The sequence below is a fragment of the Leuciscus leuciscus genome, assembly GCF_965113295.1.
Source record: "Leuciscus leuciscus genome assembly, chromosome: 23".
NCBI classification, from domain to species: Eukaryota; Metazoa; Chordata; class Actinopteri; order Cypriniformes; family Leuciscidae; genus Leuciscus; species Leuciscus leuciscus.
In genome coordinates, this window is record NC_138747.1 from 33,386,131 (window position 1) to 33,411,109 (window position 24,979).

The 24,979-nt window shown below is 41.7% G+C and overlaps 3 protein-coding genes and 1 long non-coding RNA gene across 5 annotated transcripts; 2 read left to right on the top strand and 2 right to left on the bottom strand.

The window, feature by feature from the left end:
- The first annotated feature begins 10,010 nt into the window (after nt 1-10,010).
- On the top strand, nt 10,011-11,049 carry LOC309487411. Its single transcript, XR_014201841.1, has 2 exons — nt 10,011-10,817; nt 10,856-11,049. It is a non-coding gene; the product is annotated as an uncharacterized lncRNA (long non-coding RNA).
- On the bottom strand, nt 10,892-17,224 carry rpl29 (ribosomal protein L29). 2 transcript variants are annotated; one of them, XM_082155059.1, is made up of 4 exons: nt 17,154-17,224; nt 16,833-16,882; nt 16,210-16,274; nt 10,892-11,054 (listed from the first exon to the last, which is right to left on the bottom strand). In XM_082155059.1, the coding sequence occupies exons 2-4, from the start codon at nt 16,867-16,869 to the stop codon at nt 10,956-10,958; spliced, it is 201 nt and encodes a 66-aa protein (XP_082011185.1). In that variant the 5' UTR covers nt 16,870-16,882; nt 17,154-17,224; the 3' UTR covers nt 10,892-10,955. The 2 variants fall into 2 exon arrangements, with proteins under 2 accessions (XP_082011185.1, XP_082011184.1); XM_082155058.1 differs by having other exon boundaries at nt 16,833-16,885.
- Nucleotides 11,020-15,869, bottom strand: LOC309487409 (uncharacterized protein; the record flags this gene model as incomplete). The annotated part of the gene is made up of 2 exons (XM_082155057.1): nt 11,020-11,215; nt 12,880-15,869. One exon carries the CDS (start codon nt 15,867-15,869, stop codon nt 15,012-15,014), a length of 858 nt encoding a protein of 285 aa, XP_082011183.1. The 3' UTR covers nt 11,020-11,215; nt 12,880-15,011.
- Nucleotides 17,225-19,708: 2,484 nt separating the features above from the next.
- Nucleotides 19,709-24,490, top strand: LOC309487597 (uncharacterized protein; the record flags this gene model as incomplete). Its single annotated transcript, XM_082155320.1, has 4 exons — nt 19,709-19,908; nt 21,545-21,672; nt 22,828-23,170; nt 23,539-24,490. 4 exons carry the CDS (start codon nt 19,709-19,711, stop codon nt 24,488-24,490), a joined length of 1,623 nt encoding a protein of 540 aa, XP_082011446.1.
- Nucleotides 24,491-24,979: the final 489 nt, after the last annotated feature.

Genomic DNA, 24,979 nt, shown 5'->3' on the forward strand with positions numbered 1-24,979 from the left:
AGTGCTGAAATAACTATATTTTGCTCAATTTTCAACCGATTTTCAAACGGCTTGGTGTGTCATAAACGTCAGGGATGCGGCTATTTAACTGCATACTTGTGAAAAATTATAGCCACAAACGGCATCAGCACAAATCATAGCCACGTTAATAAGGTTTGTAATAAACCAAACCGTTTGTAAATCCGTCAAGAATTCAGCAAGTTACGAGCATTTTAGTTGGCGTATGTCACTCACCTTCCGTCCACAGCAGCAGGGAGCAGCAGCGCAGTCTCCTGACCTAAGATGGCCGCCAAGTGACGACACAGCTGACTCCGCCTTGAGCCATCTAGCCTTTCTATACATGTCTATGGTCTACACTGCCCATAGACAGACACTGCCGGGAAGAAATGACGAGGAAGATGCAATGCAAGATGAATGTAGAGCTGTTGGTGTCGGAAATAAAGAACTATATGACAAACGCGACAGCGACTACAAAAATCTTGTTAAAAGAGAACTGTTATGGAGTGGTATTGCAGAGTATAGACTGTTATGGAGTGGTATTGTATTTCTGTTTTACATTAAGCGCCATCTAATGTCAGGGAATGAATTTGCATGTTCACTCGGCTCATCGTCAGCGAAAATCGCTTGGGTGTGAACACAAAAAACGCGTTGAAAAACGCTGGCGAATAACGCGCGCCGATATTCGTCCCGGTGTGTACGGGCCTTTAGGACATGATTGGATAGATGTGAAGGTAATAAGTGACGTAGTAATTAAGTCTTCCTGGCAAAACTTATGCTAAAGCTTTCATTTCTCATATAATGGTGTCAATGCAGACAGATCAATTATATTTTTGAATATTAAGTATCCCCAACTAAGCAGCCAAAAGCCAAAGGCGACAGTGGCAAGGAACCAGAACTCCATCAGAGACAGAATGGAGAGTGTGGCGAGGGGAGATTAGTGAGGTCTGCAACGAGAGAGAGAGCCGGAGGACGAGCGGCAGGTAAGCAGGTCAAGATCAAATGATAAACACCTGTCTCTTGTTTCAGTAATTGGGGTGGAGAGACAGGATAAATACCAACAGGAAATGAGGAACGGGAGAGAGACAAACTGGGACTCGCAAGCATGGCTGGAGCAGAGAGAAACTGCTGACGAACTGTTAAACTGACGAACACTGAGAAGATTATTGATTGAATTAGTGTCATTTTATGTAATGGACCTGAGAACAAAACTCCACACTTTGGGGCGGCTCTCCATGGAGAATTTGATACAGGCCCAGGACAGACAGAGCCGGCTATACCACCGGGGAACTAAACTGAGCCAATTTACACCAGTAGAAAAAGTACTGATATTACTCCCAACTTCTAGCTCAAAATTAAAGCACCTTTTGAGGTCACACGACGAGTGTGGGATCTCAATTATGAGGTAATTCGATAGGAGCGGAGCACATCAAATTTACCACCTCAATCTCCTTAAAAAAATGGAGCGAGGCGGAGTCAGTGATGCTGGCAGTGGCAGTGCGTGGGGAGGAGGATCTCGGCCCAGAAGTGAACACTAAAATCACATCCTTCGCTCTGGTCCAGGATGAGATCCCCTCTCGCCCTTGCAGATCACTGACAAAGCCCAGTTGCACAAAGATTTTTCAGATGTGTTTTCGCCCCTACCCGGCCGAACAAACCTCACTCAGCACCACACTGAGACAGAGTGGAGGGGTAGTAGTTTGCAGCCAGCAGTATAGGTTACCTGAACATAAAAAGAAAGTGGTTCAGGCTGAATTAGAGGCTATGCTAGAAATGGGAGTGATTGAGGAATCATACAGTGATTGGGCCAGCCCGATAGTTTTAGTGCCTAAAACGGACGGCTCGGTCCGGTTCTGTGTTAATTATCGCAAGGTGAATGCTGTGTCGAAATCGGCTGGGTACAGCTCGTTTTTATTTGACACTGGATTTAAGAAAGGGATATTGGCAAATCCTCTTAACGCCTTTATCCAAAGAAAAAACAGCCTTTACGATGCCGTTTGGATTACACCAATTTGTTACCCTTCCTTTCGGGCTGTTTGAGGCACTGGCCACTTTCCAGCATCTCATGGATTCATTTCTATGTCCGCATGCTGCATATGCCGCTGCCTACTTGGATGACATTATCATCTATAGTAACGACTGGCAGCATCATATGGGGCATTTGCGTGCCATCCTGAGATCGCTGAGAGTGGCCGGGGCTAACGGCCAACCCGAAGAAGTGTGCAATTGGGCGCGTAGAGGTTAGGTATCTGGGCTTCCACTTGGGTCACGGACAGATGCGTCCCCAAATTGACAAGACAGCAGTGGTTGCAACCTTGAAGATTGAAGTATTTATTGATTTATTTGATAGGGACCATGCATATTCATGAACATTGTTATATAAACAGGGTTCCCACTCTAAACCAAATGTCAAATTCCCTGACTTTCACTGACTAAAAAGATGAATTTCCATGACCTATAATGAACGGCAAAACAGGCCGCTGTTTTGCGGAGCACCGAGCAGACAAAAAACAGCCACAGACAGTGTTTTAAATCCAACCAATTTCAAACTTTATTTACCATTATAATCCTAATTGTATACTAGGTCTAAAGTTAGTGCGGCTTAATACACAGTATTATACTACACCACGACTAGAATACTGCCTTTTCACATGACAAACGATCCCTCTCGCGAAGTCATTCCAAAAACCATGGCAATGGATGTTGGTAGGTTTACATATATCCCAGAATATTCCTTTTTCGAATTGCCTGAAAAACCACCTCATGAGAGCGTAAAAACTTTTTTGTGATAAACGGGAGTTTTTGCGAAATTGAAGTGTTTCCATTCTGCGTATTTTCAATTCGCAATTTCAATTTGCGCAATTTGAAGGGTAATGGAAATGCGGCTTGTGTCTCACACTGGCGCAAATCTAAAATGGGTTGGTCTGAAGTAGCTTCATTATTCATAGGTGTGGTTTGGGCGTAACGTGAAATAAACCAATCAGAGCGACATCTCACATTCCCTTTAAGAGCAGACGAGCTTGTTCTAAAGCGGATTCCTATTATAACGGCGGATTTGCCAGACGCGCGCCAGCAGCGGTTCACAGCCGAGGAGACCGACATTCTCGTCAGGGACATTGGGGATGGAGAAACCCACCCAAATTAACTTCGGTTAAACAGGCGTATGATAATTTGGGTAAATGTGTAAGCTAGATACATGCTTTTATAATAAATTGTCTGTCTGTCGGTCTGTATGTCTGTCTGTCTGTCTGTCTGTCTGTCTGTCTATCTATCTATCTACACTGGTGGTGGTTGAGGAGAGATCCCCTGATATGATTGTAAAGCGCTTTGGGTGTACAGTAGTACATATGAAAGCGCTATATAAATGCCTCATTCTATTCTATTCTATTCTATTCTATTCTATTCTATCTATCGTAATAATGTATGATTTGCAAAAATGAAAACGGCTGCTTCTGTGTAGATGAGAGAATCAAAGTGCGCGTTGGGCACACGCTACATTGATTATGGCCAAGCATGCGCCCTTAAAATAGCAAATGAATAACATGCGCAACGCGCCACTGACTTTAAAAAATTTTTTCCTGGTTAGTGCCGCAATTGTTTTCTAAACCTGCAAAATAGCATGAAGGAACGTTTGCGCCGGAACACGCCTCCTCTTTGCGCTGAACCGCCCCCGGGAGCGCAAGTGTATTTCCTAACTTACCGACATGCTTCTGTGGAGGGAAAAGTCTGCTTTGCGCGGGTGCAACAAAGTCGGTGTACAAAGTCAATTGCGCTGGGTGCAAGATAGGGCCCCCAGTCTTTAAATTGTTCATTTTGTAGCCAAAGCTCTTGAAATTTACATTTTCCTGGCATGTTTGCCTTAGTCGAATGCAGTCACCTGTACCTGTTAACTAAGTGATTTCCAGTTGAGCGGGAAGGGAATAAATATGGTGCTCAAAATAGCCTAAGCACAACAATACAGAAAGATGTGTGAAACAGCGCAAAAAAAAAAAAAAAAAATCGGTATAGAAAAATTACATTTTGATAAATGGAAACTAAAATTTAAAGCAACAAACTAAATTCCATGATATTCCATGACTTGGACAAAAAATATATAAAATTCCCTGACTTTCAATGTCTGGAATAGACCTTTTAAAATTCCATGACATTCCAGAAATTCCATGACCCGTGGGAACCCTGTATAAAAATGCACCATGTAACTATGCCAGAATTAGTAAAAAAATGACTTCTTTTCATCTGCAGTCCCTAGGCCGGTAACATAAGACTAACATAAGCAGCCAACAATCATACAGCACTCATTCATTATAACAAAACAATATTGTATACATTGACAAAACAAACAAAAATGCATGATGACAAAAACATTGCTCATCCACCTCTATACTGCATTTAATTTAACAGTGAAAGTGTATGGGTGATAAATGTGTGACAGTTAAAAGTGAGCACATCTCTGGTTCTCTAAGAGCCACTGTTTTAAGTGAGTTTTAAAGGTGTTGAATGTAGGACACTCTCTTATTGGAAGGGGCAAGCTATTCCACAGTTTACCGCCTATTATTGACAATACGTCTTGTCCAAAAGTGGTGTGTCTAAATGGTATCACACAGTCCCCTTTTACAGAGACCTGTGTACAATTTGGAAAAAAACATGCAGCGGAGGGGAGGGGCAAGATTATGTAACATTTTATATACCAAACAAGCATACTTGAAACGTTTGAAATTGTCAAAGCTTAAAAATGTATGTCTCTCTAAAACAATCGCAATGGTGAAATGACAATGCCTTTTTATCAAAAGTTTTTATGGCTTTCTTAAATAGAGATTCAATGCTTTTAAGAGTAGATATACTAATTAATAACCAATTTATAAAACAATACTCAATATGTGAAAAAAAATCATAGTATGTAAGAACAACTTGACAGCTTTGGTGTCAAGAAATATACATTTTTATATGAGGTTTGAATGTTAGGCTGGATTCATATATGACTCCTAAAAACTTGAATTCATTAACAATATCAAGCTCCTGTCCTGTAAGGAACACATTAGAATGTGACACCTTCATATTTTGTTTGGTAAACACCATACTGTTTTTTTTTGGTGTTTAGGTAAGTTTAGGTAACGAAGTCACGCCGGTATGGAAAAGAGTTTGTTGAGGATCAGTGCCGATGGCTATCGTGTCGATGAGGCCTTCACAGGGGAGAGTCTAGTTGACACAATCTCTGCTGACACTTCAGGGATGCTTTGTGGTCGTGTCTAGGCGCAGGTCCTCCATCTGATCTGGATATGGCCCGGATCCGGCTGACTACATCATGCGTTGTGGTCGTGTCTAGGCGCAGGTCCTCCATCTGATCTGGATATGGCCCGGATCCGGCTGACTACATCATGCGTTGTGGTCGTGTCTAGGCGCAGGTCCTCCATCTGATCTGGATATGGCCCGGATCCGGCTGACTACATCATGCGTTGTGCTCATGTCTAGGCGCAGGTCCGCACCAGTAAAGTTCACGAATGCGCTGTTTCGTACGCACTATTCCTTGATGACCATCATGTGCCAGATTCACCAAGACACATCGCAATGCAACATGAACAACAAGACGTGACCCTCTAAACACATAGTCCTTTTGCACAGCAAGTTCATGACATACTTGAAAATATGGATGTAGAACAACCCCCACAGCAGCTGATGAAGAAGGCCATCCACAAACAATCTGAGCACGTAATGCAGTCCTTTCTAAGTATGATGCAGAGGCAAAAGCAAATTCAGTTGGAGACACAGCAGACATTTCAGAAGACAAAAATGCAACAAACTCCGGTTCAGTATCGGAAAAATCCTCATCAGAAGCAGGCAAGGGTAGGCTTGAAAGATAATCAGCAACCTGGTTTTGAGAGCCAGGATAATAATAATTCACCTCATAGTTAAAACACAAGAGTCGCTCTGCCCAACGCGCGATCCACATTCCAGCGTGATCTGTGCCTTTAGAGGAGAGGAGAACTGTCAAGGCCTGATGATCCGTACATAGAAGAAATTTTCGACCCCAGAGGTAAGTTCTCCATTTTTCAACAGCCCAGACACATGCTAAAGCTTCCTTTTCAATCGTTGAATATTTGCGTTCCGCAGTAGACAATGTTCTTGAAGCAAATGCAACAATGAGCTCTGTGTTGTTTTCATGAATTTGAGAGAATACAGCACCTAGTCCATAATCTGATGCATCCGTTGAAACGACAGTGGGCAAGTTAGGGTCAAACAATGCTAAAGCAGGGCTTTGGAGTAACAACTCCTTTACAGTACTGAAACTCTTCTGAGCCTCATCTGACCATCTGAACTCAGAACCTTGTCTGATGCAAGCATGCAATGGTTCTACAACTGTAGCGAAATTTGGAATGAATTTATTGTACCATGACAACAATCCAAGAAGGGAACGGAGCTGATGTGCATCTTTAGGAACAGGAGCATGAAGCATTGCACTAAGATGATCCTCATCTGGGTAAATACCCTGTGCAGATACAGTATGACCAAAGAAGCGCAAACTGATTTTATTAAAGTGACATTTTGAATCATTCAACTTTTTTCATGTTCACTTTTTGTGTGTCCCCAGACAATGACATCATCCAGATAATTGGCTACGTTTGGCAATCCTTGTAGTACAGTAGCTAGCATTTTCTGAAAGGCAGATGGAGCTGAAGCAAGGCCATAAGGTACTCGACAGAATCTGAATAGTCCTTCATGGGTGATGAATGCAGTCAGATCACAACTTTCTTCATGTAACAAAAGCTGGAAATAAGCATTCTCTAAATCAATTGTAGAAAAGACAGTTGCTCCACGCAGCATAGACATAATCTCATCAATATGGGTGAAAGGATAACTGTCCGCAACAATAGCTTTATTTGGTCTAAACACATGCGAATACCACCGGTCTTCTTCTGAACAACTACAATTGGAGAAATCCACGGTGATGCATCCACTCGTTCAATAACACCCAAGTCAAGAAGGCGTTGAAGTTCATCACTGACAGCATTTCGAACAGATAACGGCAACCGTCAAAGTTTCTGACGTACAGGTTTCACCACTGAAGAAGTCTTTACCTTATGCACATCCTAGCTTAGTAACAGGCACAGAAGCAGAAAGTCGCATTACAGGGGCTGAAGACTGAGCCGATCCTGGAAGTATGGAAGAACCTTCAAACTTGAGATGCAATCCATTAATTAAATCCATTCCAAGAAGAGCAGTTCCACATTCAACTATGAAGATTGACACATTACAGTTCATATCATCTCTGGTAACAGTAACAGGTAGACAACCAAGCACTGGTATTGGATCTCTTGAATACGTCACCAATTTAACAGAAGGAGGCAGCAAAGAGTCTTGTTTAAAGTGTTTTTCATACACAGATTTTGGCAGAATGGAAACGGAAGATCCAGAATCCACAATCAACTCCACAGGTACAGAGGCTGATGCAGTCATGATAGTAGTAGTACACTTTATCTTATTAGATACTGAATCATGCATGTAAAGAATCTGAAGCTCGGGCAGTTCAATCTCATGTACAGAACGTGTTTGCTGTGAACGACACTCTCTTGAAAAATGTCCCAACTTTTGACAATTATTGCACTTTACAGAAACTGCAGGACATCTGGAATCATTTGCAAGATGTTTTGTAGATCCACATCGATAACATGCACGAGCCAAGGAAGTAGCAAAAGACTTTGAAGGCACAGACAGAGGTTTCAAAGGTGATTTTCTTTTGTAACGATCAACAGCAGTCACACTTGTTGCTTGTATTGCTTGCACAGGCACTGAAGTCTGATTTGAAAAAAATGTTGCTTGTTCACCAGCAGCCTCCAAGTCAAATCAGTCTCTAATAGCAGACGTTCTCTAATACGATGACTGTTTACATTCTCCACTAATTGATCTCGCAACATTTCATCATTATTAGATGCAAACTCACATGTGGTGGCTAAGTCCCGAAGAGAAGCACCATACTGCAGGATTGTTTCCCCTGCTGCTTGAATTGGTTTACTGAATGCATGACGCTCAGACACAACATTACGTCGAGGAATAAAGTGTAGTTTCAAAGTCTCAATAGCATCCTCCATTGTTTGGTAAAGTATAGAATAGTCTCTGACCTTTCTGTTCCCAAGCAATGAAGAAACAAAGCTCGTCTTGCCTACTGACCAGTCATCTCCTGATGCATTTACGACAATTAATTCTCAAACATCTTTAACCAGACGGCAAAAGGAATAGACAGCTCACCCGGACATGGTAAGAATGGCGTAGGAAAAGAAGCAACAGCAGACATCTTTCATGTAGAACAGCAAAATCCTCGTCGCCAATTTGTTATGTCTAAGTCCTGGTAATCATGAAGACAAGAAAGTTTCTTACTTCTTCAAGGTTTATTCAAACCTACAAGCAATACAACAGTGCCCGGCGTTTACATGATTAGGCAGCAGGTGCAACAACTTCCATTCTTACTCTACACCTTTTATAGGTAACAACATGTGGACTACAGCGCCATCTCCTGACAAGTACATAAACACAACAACAATAGTACATATTTGACAATTCATTTTTTTACATTAAAGGGGAAGCTGAGCTTTCCTTGCAGTCTTAAAGAAATCCCCACTGCCCATTATAAAGTAGAGCTCCTACTCCAACGAAATCCAAATTTTAAACGAGCCAGTTCCCGGACACCCAACTTATCAAAGAGCTGACGAGGGATTTTACTGTGCTCACTTCTATTCCCTTCTCCAGCTGGGGCCTGTGATCTGGACAAGACTCTTCAGAGACTGTTACAAGTTTCCAGTTATTAACATTGCAAGCAAACAGGGAACGTTCTGTAAAGGTTCTCTCAAAGATTTTAACCAGCAACATTAAATAACAGATAACTGAAGGGATGTTCTATTAATGTTCTTAAAAGATTTACTCAAAAACATTTATACCAACCTTTTTAAAAATTTAAATTGTTGCTACTGGTTTCAGAACGTTCAAAAGTAACGTTCCCATGTTTGAAGAATGACTCAATTTTACGAGTTCACACTTACATTTACATACAATTAGAGAGAGTAAAGTCAGAGCTCGGCCTGAACCGAGTACTCCCCGTGTGTATGTGTTTAGGACTAAAAGTGTGGAGAAGAGTGGTGGAGGGATGCTGCTAAACTGTCAATGGACTGAGGTGAGACCGCTTAATATATATACACCTCTTATTGTTGATTGCTGAGTGCTCTCCACTCGTGTTAATTATCTGGACGTGCTCCTCCCTAACTTTAATAAAACATCATGTAATGTTCCCTTAAAGGTGCATTAAGCAACTTTTCATGTTAAAAATACCCGTTTTCTAACCCATACATGCTTAAACAATTGCCTGATGGGCTGAATGAGCCCTTCTCTGATCACTGAGATTGTCTCTATAATCCTGTAAAATAAAATAAATAAGACTGGGCGTGACGTCATGCGCGTTCACGGCACGCTCACATAGCTATGTCTGGCAGGTTTGTGTATTCGCCGGCATTCTCCGTAGAAGATGGATTGTAAGAGACCGGCTTGTAGTTCATTTCAAACACCAACGCAAACTCCACGCAAAAAAAAAAAAAAAAAAAACTTGTCTCTAGTGCAACCAAAAGGGCAAAATTGGACTCGTCGGAATAAGACGAGAGTAAACATAGGGAAGTGTATAGATGTTGTGTATAGTTACCCTTTTTTTGTCTTATAAATGTATGAACTACTGTGACCTTGCCCAGGGACAGCAGTTGAAAAGTATTGACACATTTCACATAAATGTTCATCAGTGTGTATTGTCCCTGGCAAAATATCTACTAAATAAATCTGCACTACATGTAGTTTAATGATTTGCTATTCGATTAAAACAGTTCAAATATCTTGAGTGTGATATAAAATGCTGATATATAAGTTAGATAAATAGACACAAATTTTGAGCAAATTACTGCTTAATTAGGATGTATTGCTATTGGAATATGCTACTTAGCAGATCAATAAAACAGGCTAAACCCCCTCAAATGTTCGGCGGATTAGCCTGTTTGGCTTTTATGGTAACGTCATAGTGCCATTTAATTGTTTATTACCTCGAGACAATTGAGTGTACTTTTTTGACCGACTGTGCTTTGAGCTTTTACAAAGTAACAACTTATATTGTTCATGAACGTGTTTCCATAATAATACAATCATAAGTGGATACAGTAAACACATAACACAGTTCAACATGGAGAGATATGGAAATAAAAAACGAAGTTTTCTACTACCCCCGTTTTTCCCTCACACATAAGTGTGTAATTTACTCAATTGCCTTTCCTTTCACATATTTAAAATGACTTGCAGATTTATAACTTTATTACCTCTGAAGACATTATGATTGTAAACAAAAGATTTGCGGCTGATGCTCCTTTGGTTATGAACAGCTCGTGCGTGTGCGTGTGGTCCATGAGATTGCACATCTTTGGCTGCAGTTTCACTTGCCGCCAGAGGTGGCATAGTTCTGCAAAAACTCAGAATCTTGCTTAATGCACCTTTAACGTTCACATAACCAAGAAAACATTTTTAAAAAGGTTTTGGAAAATAAGAGGGAGTGATTGCAAATTTGACATCTCTTTCTTTAGACCAACATATTCCGTCTCTCAATGTGTGTTGAAAGAATATTGCAGTTTATTACAAATGATTCATGTTTTTTTCATGATTTTTTTTATTCATGTGCCTCGTTATCTTGAATCAAACACTTAATCTTATACGAGGCTCCATGAGAACAGCAGACTATCAACATGAGAAAGATCCAGATACAGCAGAGAGAGTGTGTGCTCACACAGAGACGCTGCGTTAGACGAGTGTGTGTTCATACAGAGAGACAGAGACGCTGAGTTAGACGAGTGTGTTCATACAGAGAGACAGAGACGCTGCGTTCTCAAAGCATGGCTTTATTGTGTCTGGTGTAAAGTCCTCATGAGAACATCTGCACTCCTCGACTATTTCGCTGCCGCCGCCGCCTTCCGTGCGATAGTCTTCACCCCCTTCTTGTTGTGTTTCTTGGCAAAGCGCATGTTCCTCAGAAACTTCTGATCCACCTGTGACAGAAACATGCATTAAAGCTCCTGAACACACACTCTTGTACATCTATCTTTATGAGGACATTCATTGACAATGCACTCTCTAGCCGCTTACCCTAACCTTACCCATCACAACTAAGTGCCTAACCCGACCCCTGACCCTAAACCGACCCTTAAAGCTGCCGTCGGCAAATTTTTTTGATCATATTCAGTGTAATCGACACTATAATCCGACAGAACAACATAAATAAGATGGTTTTAGAAAAAAACCCGAGCTTCTAACTCCACCTGGAGCGTGTTATTTGTTTTGCAAAAATCCAGCGCTCCCGCTTCATCAGGTCCAATCAGCGCAGGGGGGTGTGAGATCTGACTGTCAATCACAGGTCGTGCACACGCCACAGATCCCCCTCACTCGCGCACGTTAATATCACATGCACACGCCTGAAGTTCGCCTGGAGATTGCATGAAGCGTGATGGCGGAGAGAGAATCTACTAACAAGCTTCCAATTCCTCGGTTATTGCTATCTATGGATAGATTAGCCAGGGCAGCCTACCTCCGAGTCCATGGTGTTGATAGATGCTGAAGAGACGGACGCGTTCACAGAAAATCAGGTACACACGCACAGTGACGCACTGACGAGCACGACCTCGATGGGAGGGTGCTCGCTGGTAGTGGGGAGGGGCATGAGAGTTGTAAATAGGGATGGGGCCGATCCGATCCAGTATCGGTATCGGGACCGATACCAGCGTTATTCACGTATCGGATTTTCCCGATCCAACCTGCGGAGATTTCCGATATCCTTGAGTCATGTCTGCGCTTTAACGTTGTCTGCTGAAATGACTCCAAAAGTGATTCCCGCCGGCTAGTCTGCTAGCTGGCTGCAAACTGCGGAATGGATTTCCTGAACGGAGGCGCGGCTCAATGAGACACAGAGTTATGAGACACGCCACCGCTCAGGAAATCCATTCCGCAGTTTGCGGCCGCTGTGTGGAAATTCTTCACACTGGAAACACCGCAGAGCAAGACAGCAAAATGCAATGTTTGCAAAGCCGTAATTCAGAGCTCGTTGAAGCTCCCTCGCGTCGTACAACACAACGAATGCAATCAAACATTTAAAAAAGCACCACGTTACTGTGCGTTCACACCAAACGCGAATAGCGCGTCAAATTCGCGTCTGCCGCGTCTAGTTGGACGCTTGAATATTTTGAATCCATTCGCGCGCCCAGAGCGAAATTGACGCTCGTAAAAAGCAAAAGTTTGAAGCGAAATTGACGCGCGTCTGAGGCGAAATCCGCTTGTCTGTTTGCACATGGCTGATGTTGATCGAGCATTCATCGAGAGAGTTACAGCATCGGAGCGAGGATCACCCTTTAGATAGTGTGTGTGTGTGTAAGATGTTTACACTTGCACTTTTCTTATATTTCAAGACTCAAGTATTTGACATTTTGGGAATGTAATAAATATTGACATGACCTACAGTTGCATATTTGTTTTCAGAATGGGATTTTTCCTGTTAACAGGATTTTTCTGACTTCCTTTTCTGACCTTATACTTACCATACATGCATAAATATGTAGGCCTACATATCATACTTGCCTGTTGAGAGGATTTTATTTCAGCATCATATAAAATAAACAATAATGATAATAATAATATTAAAGCAAACACAGCTCTGGTATCGGAATAGTATCGGTATCGGCCGATATCCAAATTCAGGTATCGGGATCGGATCGGAAGTGAAAAAATGTGGATCGGTGCATCCCTAGTTGTAAACATTCAAAATTTTGGCTAATCGACCCAATCTGCCAGACTTGCCGACTGCAGCTTTAACCTCACTATAACCTTATCCCTAAAACCAAGTCTTGACCATCAAACAGGCCTTTAAAGGCTCTCAGAAACTGAGGACCGGCCAACATGTCCTCACTTTACTCTCTGTTCTCACTCCACTGGTCTAACACTCAAACTGGTCCTCACAAAGATAGTTGTAGACACACACACACAGTGTTAAAGCGTAACTGTCACCAAATTGCAACCTAGGCTATTTTTGTTAATTAACAGAGTCAAACATTCGTGTTCAAGCATGATTAGAATGGAAACGCCACTTAAGTTTGACCGTATTTTCATTTTTGGTCAAATTGCCTTGTGAATGGGAGAGCTTGGGAGTGAATGGGAGAGCTTGGGAGTGAATGGGAGAGCTTGGGAGTGAATGGGAGAGCTTGGGAGTGAATGGGAGAGCTTGGGAGTGAATGGGAGAGCTTGGGCCACTGCAGTGATAGCAACAAAATCGCTATTTTTAAAACACTAATGCGGCTCGACACAACATGACACTGTGCTGGACGTGTCACCAGCGGCTCTACACATGAACTCCAGCACTGAGAACAGTGTGTGTGTACACAGAGTTCACTAAAGAGAAAGGTTTTGTACGACTCACTGTGGCTGTTGTGGTTTCCGGCCGCCGGTGTTTTGACAGTCAAAAATAGTCGATCTCCGAATGCGAATGAACTGACTCTGAATTTTGAATATAGTTTCTTATATGAGGATCCTTTTCAAATACAAGGTCAATATTTATTTTCACTAACGACAAAACAAATTATTTATATGGAACTGAGCTTTAGGAGCTTTCCATCTTTACTCTCCTCTGTTACGCTGCATTCGGAGATCGACTACTTTTGACTGACAAAACACCGGCGGCCGGAAACCACAACAGCGACAGTGAGTCGTACAAAATCTCTCTCTTCTTTAGTAAACTCTGTGTACACACACACTGTTCTCAGTGCTGGAGTTCATGTGTAGAGCCGCTGGTGACACTTCCAGCACAGTGTCATGTTGTGTCGAGCCGCATTAGTGTTTTAAAAATAGGGATGTTTGATGCTATCACTGCAGTGGCCCAAGCATTCCCATTCACTCCCAAGCTCTCCCATTCACTCCCAAGCTCTCCCATTCACTCCCAAGCTCTCCCATTCACTCCCAAGCTCTCCCATTCACTCCCAAGCTCTCCCATTCACTCCCATTCACAAGGCAATGTGACCGAAAACGAAAATACGGTCAAACTTAAAAGTGGCGTTTCCATTCTAATCATGTTTTTAAAGGAAAGTTTGCCTTGAGTAGATTCACAAAAAGACCCAATGTTGCATTTTGGCGAGAGTTGCGCTTTAACCTCTCGGACAGGTAAAGGTGTATGGTGTGTGTCAGATCACTGGAGGAGAGCGCTTGTTCTTCATGCACATTTAAAACGGTTAAAAAGAAAAGGTTCAATAAAAGATTGCATTGATATAATCGCTGCCTCTTTAATCCGCTGCGCTACACATGTACAATAAATGCCTTTTAATTTTACAGTATATATTATAAATATATTTACTTGTTTTTCATGAATGTATTTTACAACAATATAAAGAGCAATGAGTAACAGGTTTAGTGCTACACTTCTCCATCTTCACTGAATGTTCAGATTTTGTACAGTTGTGCTCGTGATTTTACTAGAGTAACTTTTGCTGCTGAAGTTCAACTAGTTTATAATAGTATTTTGACAGATTGTGATCATATCATTCCATTTCTTTTTCTTTATAATGATGTTTAACACACAGGAGTAATTATCAGTTCATCACAGGTATAGAAACTCTACACTGATTATAAAAACTGCTGATATCAGATCGGCCGATACTAAGAGTTTCTGTTTTAGTTCCAGAACGGTGAACTCTGACCCCTCTCTGACCGTCCAGATCTCCTCATGAAGCGCCTCTGAGGAGCAGATCTGAAGCACAACGAGGAACTCGACAGTCCCACAGGAAACTGTGATTATGCTGAACACCAGAACATAGTGGGCGGAGTTTAGTAACACGCAGTCGTCTCCCATTGGCTCGTGATGACTGACATGTGCTTTTCAAACATTTATATTATTTTTCTAATAGGATCTAATTAGAAAGCAAAGCAAGTGCACGTCTTGTTTCAATGTGAACATCAATGTTGTATTATGTTTACTTTAGTGTAACATCATTTGAGTGCGTGTCGTCAGATGAAGCCGAGCATGAACACACTTCTGCATCGCCCGAGACTCGAACCCATGACTCAGTGTTGCCATCGCCCGAGACTCGAAACCATGACTCAGTGTTGCCATCGCCCGAGACTCGAACCCATGACGCAGTGTTGCAATCGCCCGAGACTCGAACCCATGACTCAGTGTTGCCATCGCCCGAGACTCGAAACCATGATGCAGTGTTGCGATCGCCCGAGACTCGAAACCACGACGCAGTGTTGCCATCGCCCGAGACTCGAACCCATGACGCAGTGTTGCGATCGCCCGAGACTCGAACCCATAACGCAGTGTTGCGATCGCCCGAGACTCGAACCCATGACACAGTGTTGCCATCGCCCGAGACTCTAACCCATAACGCAGTGATGCGATCGCTCGAGACTCGAACTCCTGACGCAGTGTTGCCATCACCCGAGACTCGAACCCATGACGCAGTGTTGCCATCGCCCGAGACTCGAACCCATGACAGTGTTGCCATCGCCCGAGACTCTAACCCATAACGCAGTGATGCGATCGCTCGAGACTCGAACTCCTGACGCAGTGTTGCCATCACCCGAGACTCGAACCCATGACACAGTGTTGCCATCGCCCGAGACTCGAACCCATGACGCAGCGTTGCAATCGTCTGAGACTCGAACCCATGACACAGTGTTGCCATCGCCCGAGACTCGAACCCATGACGCAGCGTTGCAATCGTCTGAGATTCGAACCCATGACACAGTGTTGCCATCGCCCGAGACTCGAACCCATGACGCAGCGTTGCAATCGTCTGAGACTCGAACCCATGACACAGTGTTGCCATCGCCCGAGACTCGAACCCATGACGCAGCGTTGCAATCGTCTGAGACTCGAACCCATGACGCAACGTTGCAATCGCCCGAGACTCGAACCATGACGCAGTGTTGCAATTGCCCGAGACTCGAACCCATGACGCAGCGTAGCAAGCTCCATGATCTACTGTTCGAGCAACACGAACAACTATACGCCTAGAACAGATATATGACACTAATATTAAAAATAAATAGAGTTGCCCGTTTTGAACACCAGGATCATCTGACGGAGAGCATCAGGTTCTTCAGCATAAACACTGAAGCCTTACAGATGTGCAGAGGAACAGCTGGATGACATCATCATCATCTTACCCCTTTCAGAGACTCGTAACGCTGAGATCGAGGCTTCTTGATGCCGTTCCTGTGCCACTTACGGGCTGCACACACACACACACAGAGAGAGAGAGAGTCATTAAAACATCCACATCTCTCACACACACACACACATTCAAACATCAACAACAGCATCTCACACACACTCAAACATCCACAGCATCTCTCACACACACACACACACACACACACACACACACACACACACACACACACAATCATCAACAACAGCTTATCTCTCTCACACACACAACACACACACACACACACACACATTCAAACATCAACAACAGCATCTCACACACACTCAAACATCCACAGCATCTCACACACACACACACACACACACACACACAATCATCAACAACAGCATATATCTCTCTCACACACACACACATTCAAACATCAACAACAGCATCTCACACACACTCAAACATCCACAGCATCTCACACACACACACACACGCAGCATCTCTCTCGCACACATTCAAACATCAACATCACTCACACACAAACATCCACAGAGGAATAAAACTTCCACAGCATCGCATCACATCTCTCTCACACACACACACACACACACACACCGGGCGAACACTTACACTGGTTGTGTGTGGTGTGATTCTTCGACTTGGCCATTTCTGATCAGTGTCTGCTAACAGAGAAACAGCAGTTTAGAGAACAGAGAACTAACACAGATCTGCAGGACAGTTAACTTTACACTAGCTAAACCTCCTCAGGACGCTATGCTAACGGCTAACTAAACTATAAACTCCACAACAGCGGCCCGCTCGCGCTCAATACTGCACTAGTGCTGCTTAATAAGTGTCACTGTACACGATACTGGACTGATGTTCCAGTAGGAGTTTGCATTTCTGAGGATTCATTTAGATTTCATTTTGATACGGAGACAAACTCAATACCTGCCACACGAAGCGCACGACAACCGGAAGAGAGAGAGACAGCAAGGCATTGTGGGAGATAAGAGTCCCCGTCACCGGATGTGAAGTTCCGAAAACACATGTAAACAAACACAATTTTAGTTTCACACATTTTATTTCACGTTTAATTCTGAAAACTATGGAATCCCATTTCCAACACATAAGAAAAACAATCATGCTTTTGTAAATGATAAGTATGACAGAGAAGTCGAAAATATTACTTAAAATGTTAAAAAGTGGAAATTATGGCATACAAGTCATAATGCATTTACATTTATTAATTTAGCATACGCTTTTATCCAAAGCGACTTACAAATGAGAACAATAGCAGTAAAACTAACAGTAGGACAACAACATGTAAGTGCTATGACCCTTCTCAGTTTAATCTAACGCAGAACATGTAATGATATACACTACCGTTCAAAAGTTTGGGGTCAGTAAGATTTTTTTTATGTTTTTAAAATAAGTACTTTCTTCTCATCAAGGCTGCATTTATTTGATAAAAAAACAATTAAAAAACAGTAATATTGTGAAAAATTATGACAATTTAAAACGACTGTTTTCTATTTTAATATATTTTAAACTGTAATATATTCCTGTGATCAAAGCTGAATGTTCAGCATCATTACTCCAGTCTTCAGTGTCACATGATCCTTCACAAATCACTCTAATATGATGATTTGATGCTCAAGAAACATTCATTATTATTATCAATGTTGAAAACAGTTGTGTACACATTTTTTTCCAAAATTCTTTGACGAATAGAAAGTTCAAAAGAACAGCACTTATTTAAAATAGAATATTTTCTAACATTATAAATGTCTTTACTGTAACTTTTGATCAGTTTAACTCATCCTTGATGAATAAAAGTATTGATTTATTTTATTTCTTTCCCCCAAAAATAAAATTAAAATTCTTACTGACCCCAAACTGTTGAACGGTAGTGTTTAATGTTACAAAAGCTTTAGATTTCAGATAAATGCTGTTCTTTTGAACTTTCTATTCATCATAGCATCATGAAATAAAAATGTAAAAAACTGTTTTCAACACTGATAATAATCATAAATGTTTCTTGAGCATCAAATCATCATATTAGAGTGATTTGTGAAGGATCATGTGACACTGAAGACTGGAGTAATGATGCTGAACATTCAGCTTTGATTACAGGAATAAATTACACTTTAACAGTCATTTTAAATTGTCATAATATTTCACAATATTACTGTTTTTTGTTTGTTTGTTTGTTTTCATCAAATAAATGCAGCCTTGGTGAGCAGAAGATACTTAAAAAAAAAAAAAAAATCTTACTGACCCCTAACTTTTGAAGGTAGTGTATATAGAGAGAGAGAGAGAGAGAGAGAGAGAGAGAGAGAGAGAGTTACTGGATCAAGTGCTGCCGGAAATAAAAAGATGCGTCTTCGGCCGTTTCTTGATAATGCCCCCGCACTCAGCATCTCTGGTGGAGTTAGTATGATCATCCCTCCATCAGGGAACAGTGTCATCTGTCTATCATTCGCAGTGCAGTATCACCGGTTTTACGATCGGAGAGATTTGTTTACCGGACTTGTCAGCAAACTTGTCTTTTTTGTTACTGTCTAAACTAACTTACTTGCAGACAGATTTTACCTCAGGTGACCGCATATACATTATTATTCATATATTTTATCATTTAAATTGCATGTATATTATCATGTAAGTAACATCACAAACCATTCAACACAATTAACAATACGATTAACTTACATTGTAATCGTATTGTTATTGTGTTGAATGGTTTGTGATGTTAAGAAACAGTAAACCAAACTTTTCGTTATAAATACAGCTGTTATTTAAAAAGAGTATTTGTGTTTGTTAAGGTGAATGTTTCATCATTGATATCTTACTATGTAAGTTACTTGAATACAATGTTTAAAATATGTTAACAGTGCAGTAAGATGTAATGGAGGATCAGACCTGCAGACATTAAAAATGAATGAATAAATAAATGTGATAATAGGAAAATAAATAATGGAATAAACGCATTATTTCCCCCCTAATTTATAATTTTTTTGCTTTTATATTTTAATGTTTTTTTTTATTATTTTTAATTTTATTTATTTATTTTTATATTTATTTATATATTCATTTATATTTATTTATTCCAATTTGTATTTATTTCCAGATTTATTTATTTTAACCTTTATTTATTTCAATTTTATTTATTTTTATATTTATTCTTACATTTCTTTGCCGTGCATGATAATTAGGTGGGTTGGTCTTGCTTACCAAATATAAAAAATGAATTAACAAATAAATATTTTTATGTACAAATGTATAAAAGCAGAAAATAAAGAAATAAAAAAAAATAAAAAAATGAATTTGATTTAAAAATAAATAATATTTATTTTATCAAGTCGTTTATTCCTTTATTTATTTTCCTATTATCACATTTATTTATCTTTTTATTCATTTACATATGTATTCATTCATCTTTAATTTCTGCGGGTTTGGTCCTCCTATAATGTAATTAATTTAAATACATGTAATTAATTCGATACATGGGTGATGGCACCTCAATACATTTCTTTTATCAAGGTGGTGATGTTAAATACTTCTACTGCTCCAAGAAAGTATTTGACACATATTCAGCAGAGGGCCTGACCAACCCCAGAATGCCTTTTGAAGACTTTACAGAGACTCCTTTTTCTCAGCGGGACCTGGAGGCCTCTAAGCAGAGAGGAGCAGAGACACGAAGAGGGTGATTGAGGAGAGGAGCAAGAAGAAGTCAGTAGTGGAGCATCCTACTGGTCGTCTGTGCAGATTCTGTCACCTGCCACTGAAACAAGGACCCAACAGTCCTCATATTCACACTGGTTTCCCTGGAGTGGCAGGCAAATACATTTACTGTCCTGCTAAAGTGTTTTCCCTTTATTAGGCTCAGGGAATGAGTGCAGTCTCCGTTCTATGAGGCTGAGAAGCAGAGGTGGATTGAGGAAAAGAAAAAATGACTTCACTGGTAAATGACATGCCCAGACCTCAAATACTGTTTTATAACACAAAGACATTCCTTGCACAATGTTATGCATATATGTATAAACAACATATTACTGCACTTTTAATATAGATATTTTAAATATTTCATTTATTTCCATTTGTTCACTAAAATACCAAAAGTTTTGTCCTTATTTGCATTGTATTTTAGTGTGTTTTTAAAGTTAATTGTATTGACTTGCATTATTTTATCTTGCTCAGATGTGTAAACACTAAATAATAATAACTTATTGAACTCTGTACATAATTATTTAATTTAAAATATTTCTTGTTTTTTCCTGTGTTCTCCACAATTTTAGATTTTATTATTATTAATGTTGTTGTTGTTTAATCTACAAGTATTTAATACATTACCTTTTTCAGTTTTATATATATATCTGTACTATAAATAAAACGAAACTCTCTATTTGGTGTTTATTGGTTATATTTCATATATATTGGATTTTTGTACATAGTTATACAAATATAATGTGAATATCTCAAATAAAGGTCTAAAACATTATCAAAATGTTCTTTTCAATTATTCACATTCAAATGTTTTCTATATTAAAAATAACTATACCTTATTATAATGTAAAGGTTTATTAAGTTAATTGCACATTTTTTACATCCTACACAAGAACAAATATTACAAGTTTTATTTTATTTTTGTGCACAAAGTTCTTTTATTATATGTTAATCGTACTTAAAGTGTATCTAGATTTAAAAATGATTACCAATTCATTTGATGGTATTTGTGGCAGAGACGGGAATCGAACCTCTAATTTGGTGTATTATTTCTGGCCCGCCTCCCTGGAATTTCCTCCGTTCCTATTGGCTAGCAGCGCTCTACACCTACGTGCGACTGTCCACTAGTGTAAAGTTATTGAGAGTAACTTGACCCACCATTGTCCAATAATAATAACATAATAATAATAAAACTCACACACCCACATAAAATGAAAATATAAGAAAAGTAAGTGTGTTATTATGAAACTAAATTGTATGTAATTGTACTACACGTAATGCAGTAGAGCGAAGTGACCGGTAGATGTCAGTGTAAACACACGTCATTTCCGCTTATGGAACAGAGATCACGTGAGGTGAGAGAAGCAGCTCCCTTCAGTAAATGCTTCATATTTATAATGTCACATGAAGAGAAGTAGACTTACTATGTGATGTGGAGATGAAGGCCACTGCCAACAAATGTACATATTTACATATGCATGTTTTGTATCTATATTTCCCAAAGTAACCTATAATAACACCCAGGCCGCAGTGATCTGAGAATGACTGAGAGATTATTTCAGATGTATATTGAGCTGTTATGGAGATATGTCTGTGTTTCTCCTCTCAAATCTCAGGCATTCTCCAGTGAAGCCCAAACAATCACACTGGCTGCTATTAATAGCCTTGCCTTGCTGTCTGATGATACAGGGACTCGATGGACTGACTATAGACACCGAACAGCCTCTTTCTGTTAAACTCTGTGGTTTATTACAGGAACAAGCTGATCAAAGCGCTTTCATATCATTCCTGTGGGCCTGAGAGGACTGAAGACGCACCTGTCATGATAACATACAGAATATTGTGTTAATAATGTTGAATCAGAATAAGTTTCTCTTCTCTGATGACGAGGGCGGGGCTACAACCTGTCACTCGCAGGAGATCAGCCAATAGCAATTTGTTCTTGTTCCTGAAGCGTTTCGGAAACGCAGACGGCGTGCACATGCGCATTAGGTGTTCAGTCCAAAGGTGTGCGCGTTTGAATATAATATATGTGCGCAGGCGTGCAGTCCTTCTTTACAAACCAACCCTCAATAAACTACTTGTCTGAGCAACAAAACAACAGCTCCAACGAGAGCCACAGCAGTGTTCAGTCGTGACAGTCAATGATTCATTCATAATTACAGCCACTTGCTTCGTTACTGATGAATGAATGACTCGATGACTCGCTCGTAAAGGCCGTGACTTGCCGCAACCTACTGGCGGATTTAATTTTATTCGTTTTTACAATCATTGCATATTTCTCTATTGATTTTTATTTAATTTAAAGCATTATTTATTTTATTAAGGTAAAATATGCCCTGGAAATATCGATTTAAGGGGGCAAATACTGTCCCTTACTGGAAAAGGAGTGACTGCAGAGAGCAGAAGATGTTAAAAGCCTCGGGGGAACACCACTCTAAGAGAACCACTGGGTTAAGGAACAGAATCAACATTATGCACAATACACACACCAAGAGCAGAAAGTAATACACAGAGGTCACTTACAAAGTTAGGTTAAAGAGACAAACAAATAGGGACTCAAACAAACAACATATAATAAGGTAGAATGTACAGACTGTGAGCTGAAGAGTAATATTCAGAGAGAGGTTTTTGAATGAGAGAAGGGTGGATGCTTGACGGACGTCTTGAGGAAGAGCCACAGCGCTAAGAGACCGGATTGCTCCTATGGTGACCAGACTATTAAACCTGACTGAATATGACACAGCCCCACCTGAGATATCTTTCACCAGCCGCCACTGGACAGACTTCACAGGAGAGAGACTAGTGGCACTTCAGGACTGTGCTGTCGTCGCGTCCAGGTGCAGGTCCATCATCAGATCTGGAGTGTGTGTGTGTGTGTTTGTGTGTGTGTGTCCAGGTGCAGGTCCATCATCAGATCTGGAGTGTGTGTGTGTGTGTGTGTGTGTGTGTGTGTGTGTGTGTGTGTGTGTGTGTGTGTGTGTCCAGGCGCAGGTCCATCATCAGATCTGGAGTGTGTGTGTGTGTGTTTGTGTGTGTGTGTCCAGGTGCAGGTCCATCATCAGATCTGGAGTGTGTGTGTGTGTGTGTGTGTGTGTGTGTGTGTGTGTGTCCAGGCGCAGGTCCATCATCAGATCTGGAGTGTATGTGTGTGTGTGTTTGTGTGTGTGTGTCCAGGTGCAGGTCCATCATCAGATCTGGAGTGTGTGTGTGTGTGTGTGTGAGTGTGTGTCCAGGCGCAGGTCCATCATCAGATCTGGAGTGTGTGTGTGTGTGTGTGTGTGTGTGTGTGTGTGTGTCCAGGCGCAGGTCCATCATCAGATCTGGAGTGTGTGTGTGTGTGTGTGTGTGTGTGTCCAGGCGCAGGTCCATCATCAGATCTGGAGTGTGTGTGTGTGTGTGTGTGTGTGTGTGTGTGTGTCCAGGCGCAGGTCCATCATCAGATCTGGAGTGTGTGTGTGTGTGTGTGTGTGTGTGTCCAGGCGCAGGTCCATCATCAGATCTGGAGTGTGTGTGTGTGTGTGTGTGTGTGTGTGTGTGTCCAGGCGCAGGTCCATCATCAGATCTGGAGTGTGTGTGTGTGTGTGTGTGTGTGTGTGTCCAGGCGCAGGTCCATCATCAGATCTGGAGTGTGTGTGTGTGTGTGTGTGTGTGTCCAGGCGCAGGTCCATCATCAGATCTGGAGTGTGTGTGTGTGTGTGTGTGTGTGTGTGTGTGTGTGTGTGTGTGTCCAGGCGCAGGTCCATCATCAGATCTGGAGTGTGTGTGTGTGTGTGTGTGTGTCCAGGCGCAGGTCCATCATCAGATCTGGAGTGTGTGTGTGTGTGTGTGTCCAGGCGCAGGTCCATCATCAGATCTGGAGTGTGTGTGTGTGTGTGTGTCCAGGCGCAGGTCCATCATCAGATCTGGAGTGTGTGTGTGTGTGTGTGTGTGTGTGTGTCCAGGCGCAGGTCCATCATCAGATCTGGAATGTGTGTGTGTGTGTGTGTGTGTGTGTGTGTGTGTGTGTGTGTGTGTGTGTGTGTGTGTGTGTGTCCAGGCGCAGGTCCATCATCAGATCTGGAGTGTGTGTGTGTGTGTGTGTGTGTGTGTGTGTGTGTGTGTGTGTGTCCAGGCGCAGGTCCATCATCAGATCTGGAGTGTGTGTGTCCAGGCGCAGGTCCATCATCAGATCTGGATTGTGTGTGTGTGTGTGTGTGTGTCCAGGCGCAGGTCCATCATCAGATCTGGAGTGTGTGTGTGTGTGTGTGTGTGTGTGTGTGTGTGTGTGTCCAGGCGCAGGTCCATCATCAGATCTGGAGTGTGTGTGTGTGTGTGTGTGTGTGTGTGTCCAGGCGCAGGTCCATCATCAGATCTGGAGTGTGTGTGTCCAGGCGCAGGTCCATCATCAGATCTGGATTGTGTGTGTGTGTGTGTGTGTGTGTGTGTGTGTGTGTGTGTGTCCAGGCGCAGGTCCATCATCAGATCTGGAGTGTGTGTGTGTGTGTGTGTGTGTCCAGGCGCAGGTCCATCATCAGATCTGGAGTGTGTGTGTGTGTGTGTGTCCAGGCGCAGGTCCTTGATCAGTTCTGGATCCGGTGGACTGCGGTAAACCTGATTCAAAATGGTTCTTCTATGACATTTCTGCGGGGAAAAAAGTAGTGATCTATGGTGGCGAATACTGAAGCTGAAAGAACACATTCACTGTGTCTACATCTGGCTCCTGTTCAGGGACGTAATGGCGAGTTGGCTCATGTTTCAGAGTGTCTGCGCTGTGGCTTGAGCAAGCGAGCCGTCCGAGGGTTCGACTGGGACACACCAGAGCCCGTCTACGGAGAGCCTTGGCACTTCCTATTAGCCCAATTGTATCGATCTTGGTTGCAGTTCCATTAGAATTCCACTGGAGGTGAAAGGAGGTGACTTTTCTCCCCCAGCTTCACCTGAAGTGGAGAAGGGTGAACTGTCTGTGGACACAGGGCCAGAGCCATATCAATTCTAGCCGCTGGCTCAAACTGCGGTCTTAACTCCCGCATCGCGATCGGCATCCGATGATGCTAGCGAAGCAGCCGCGC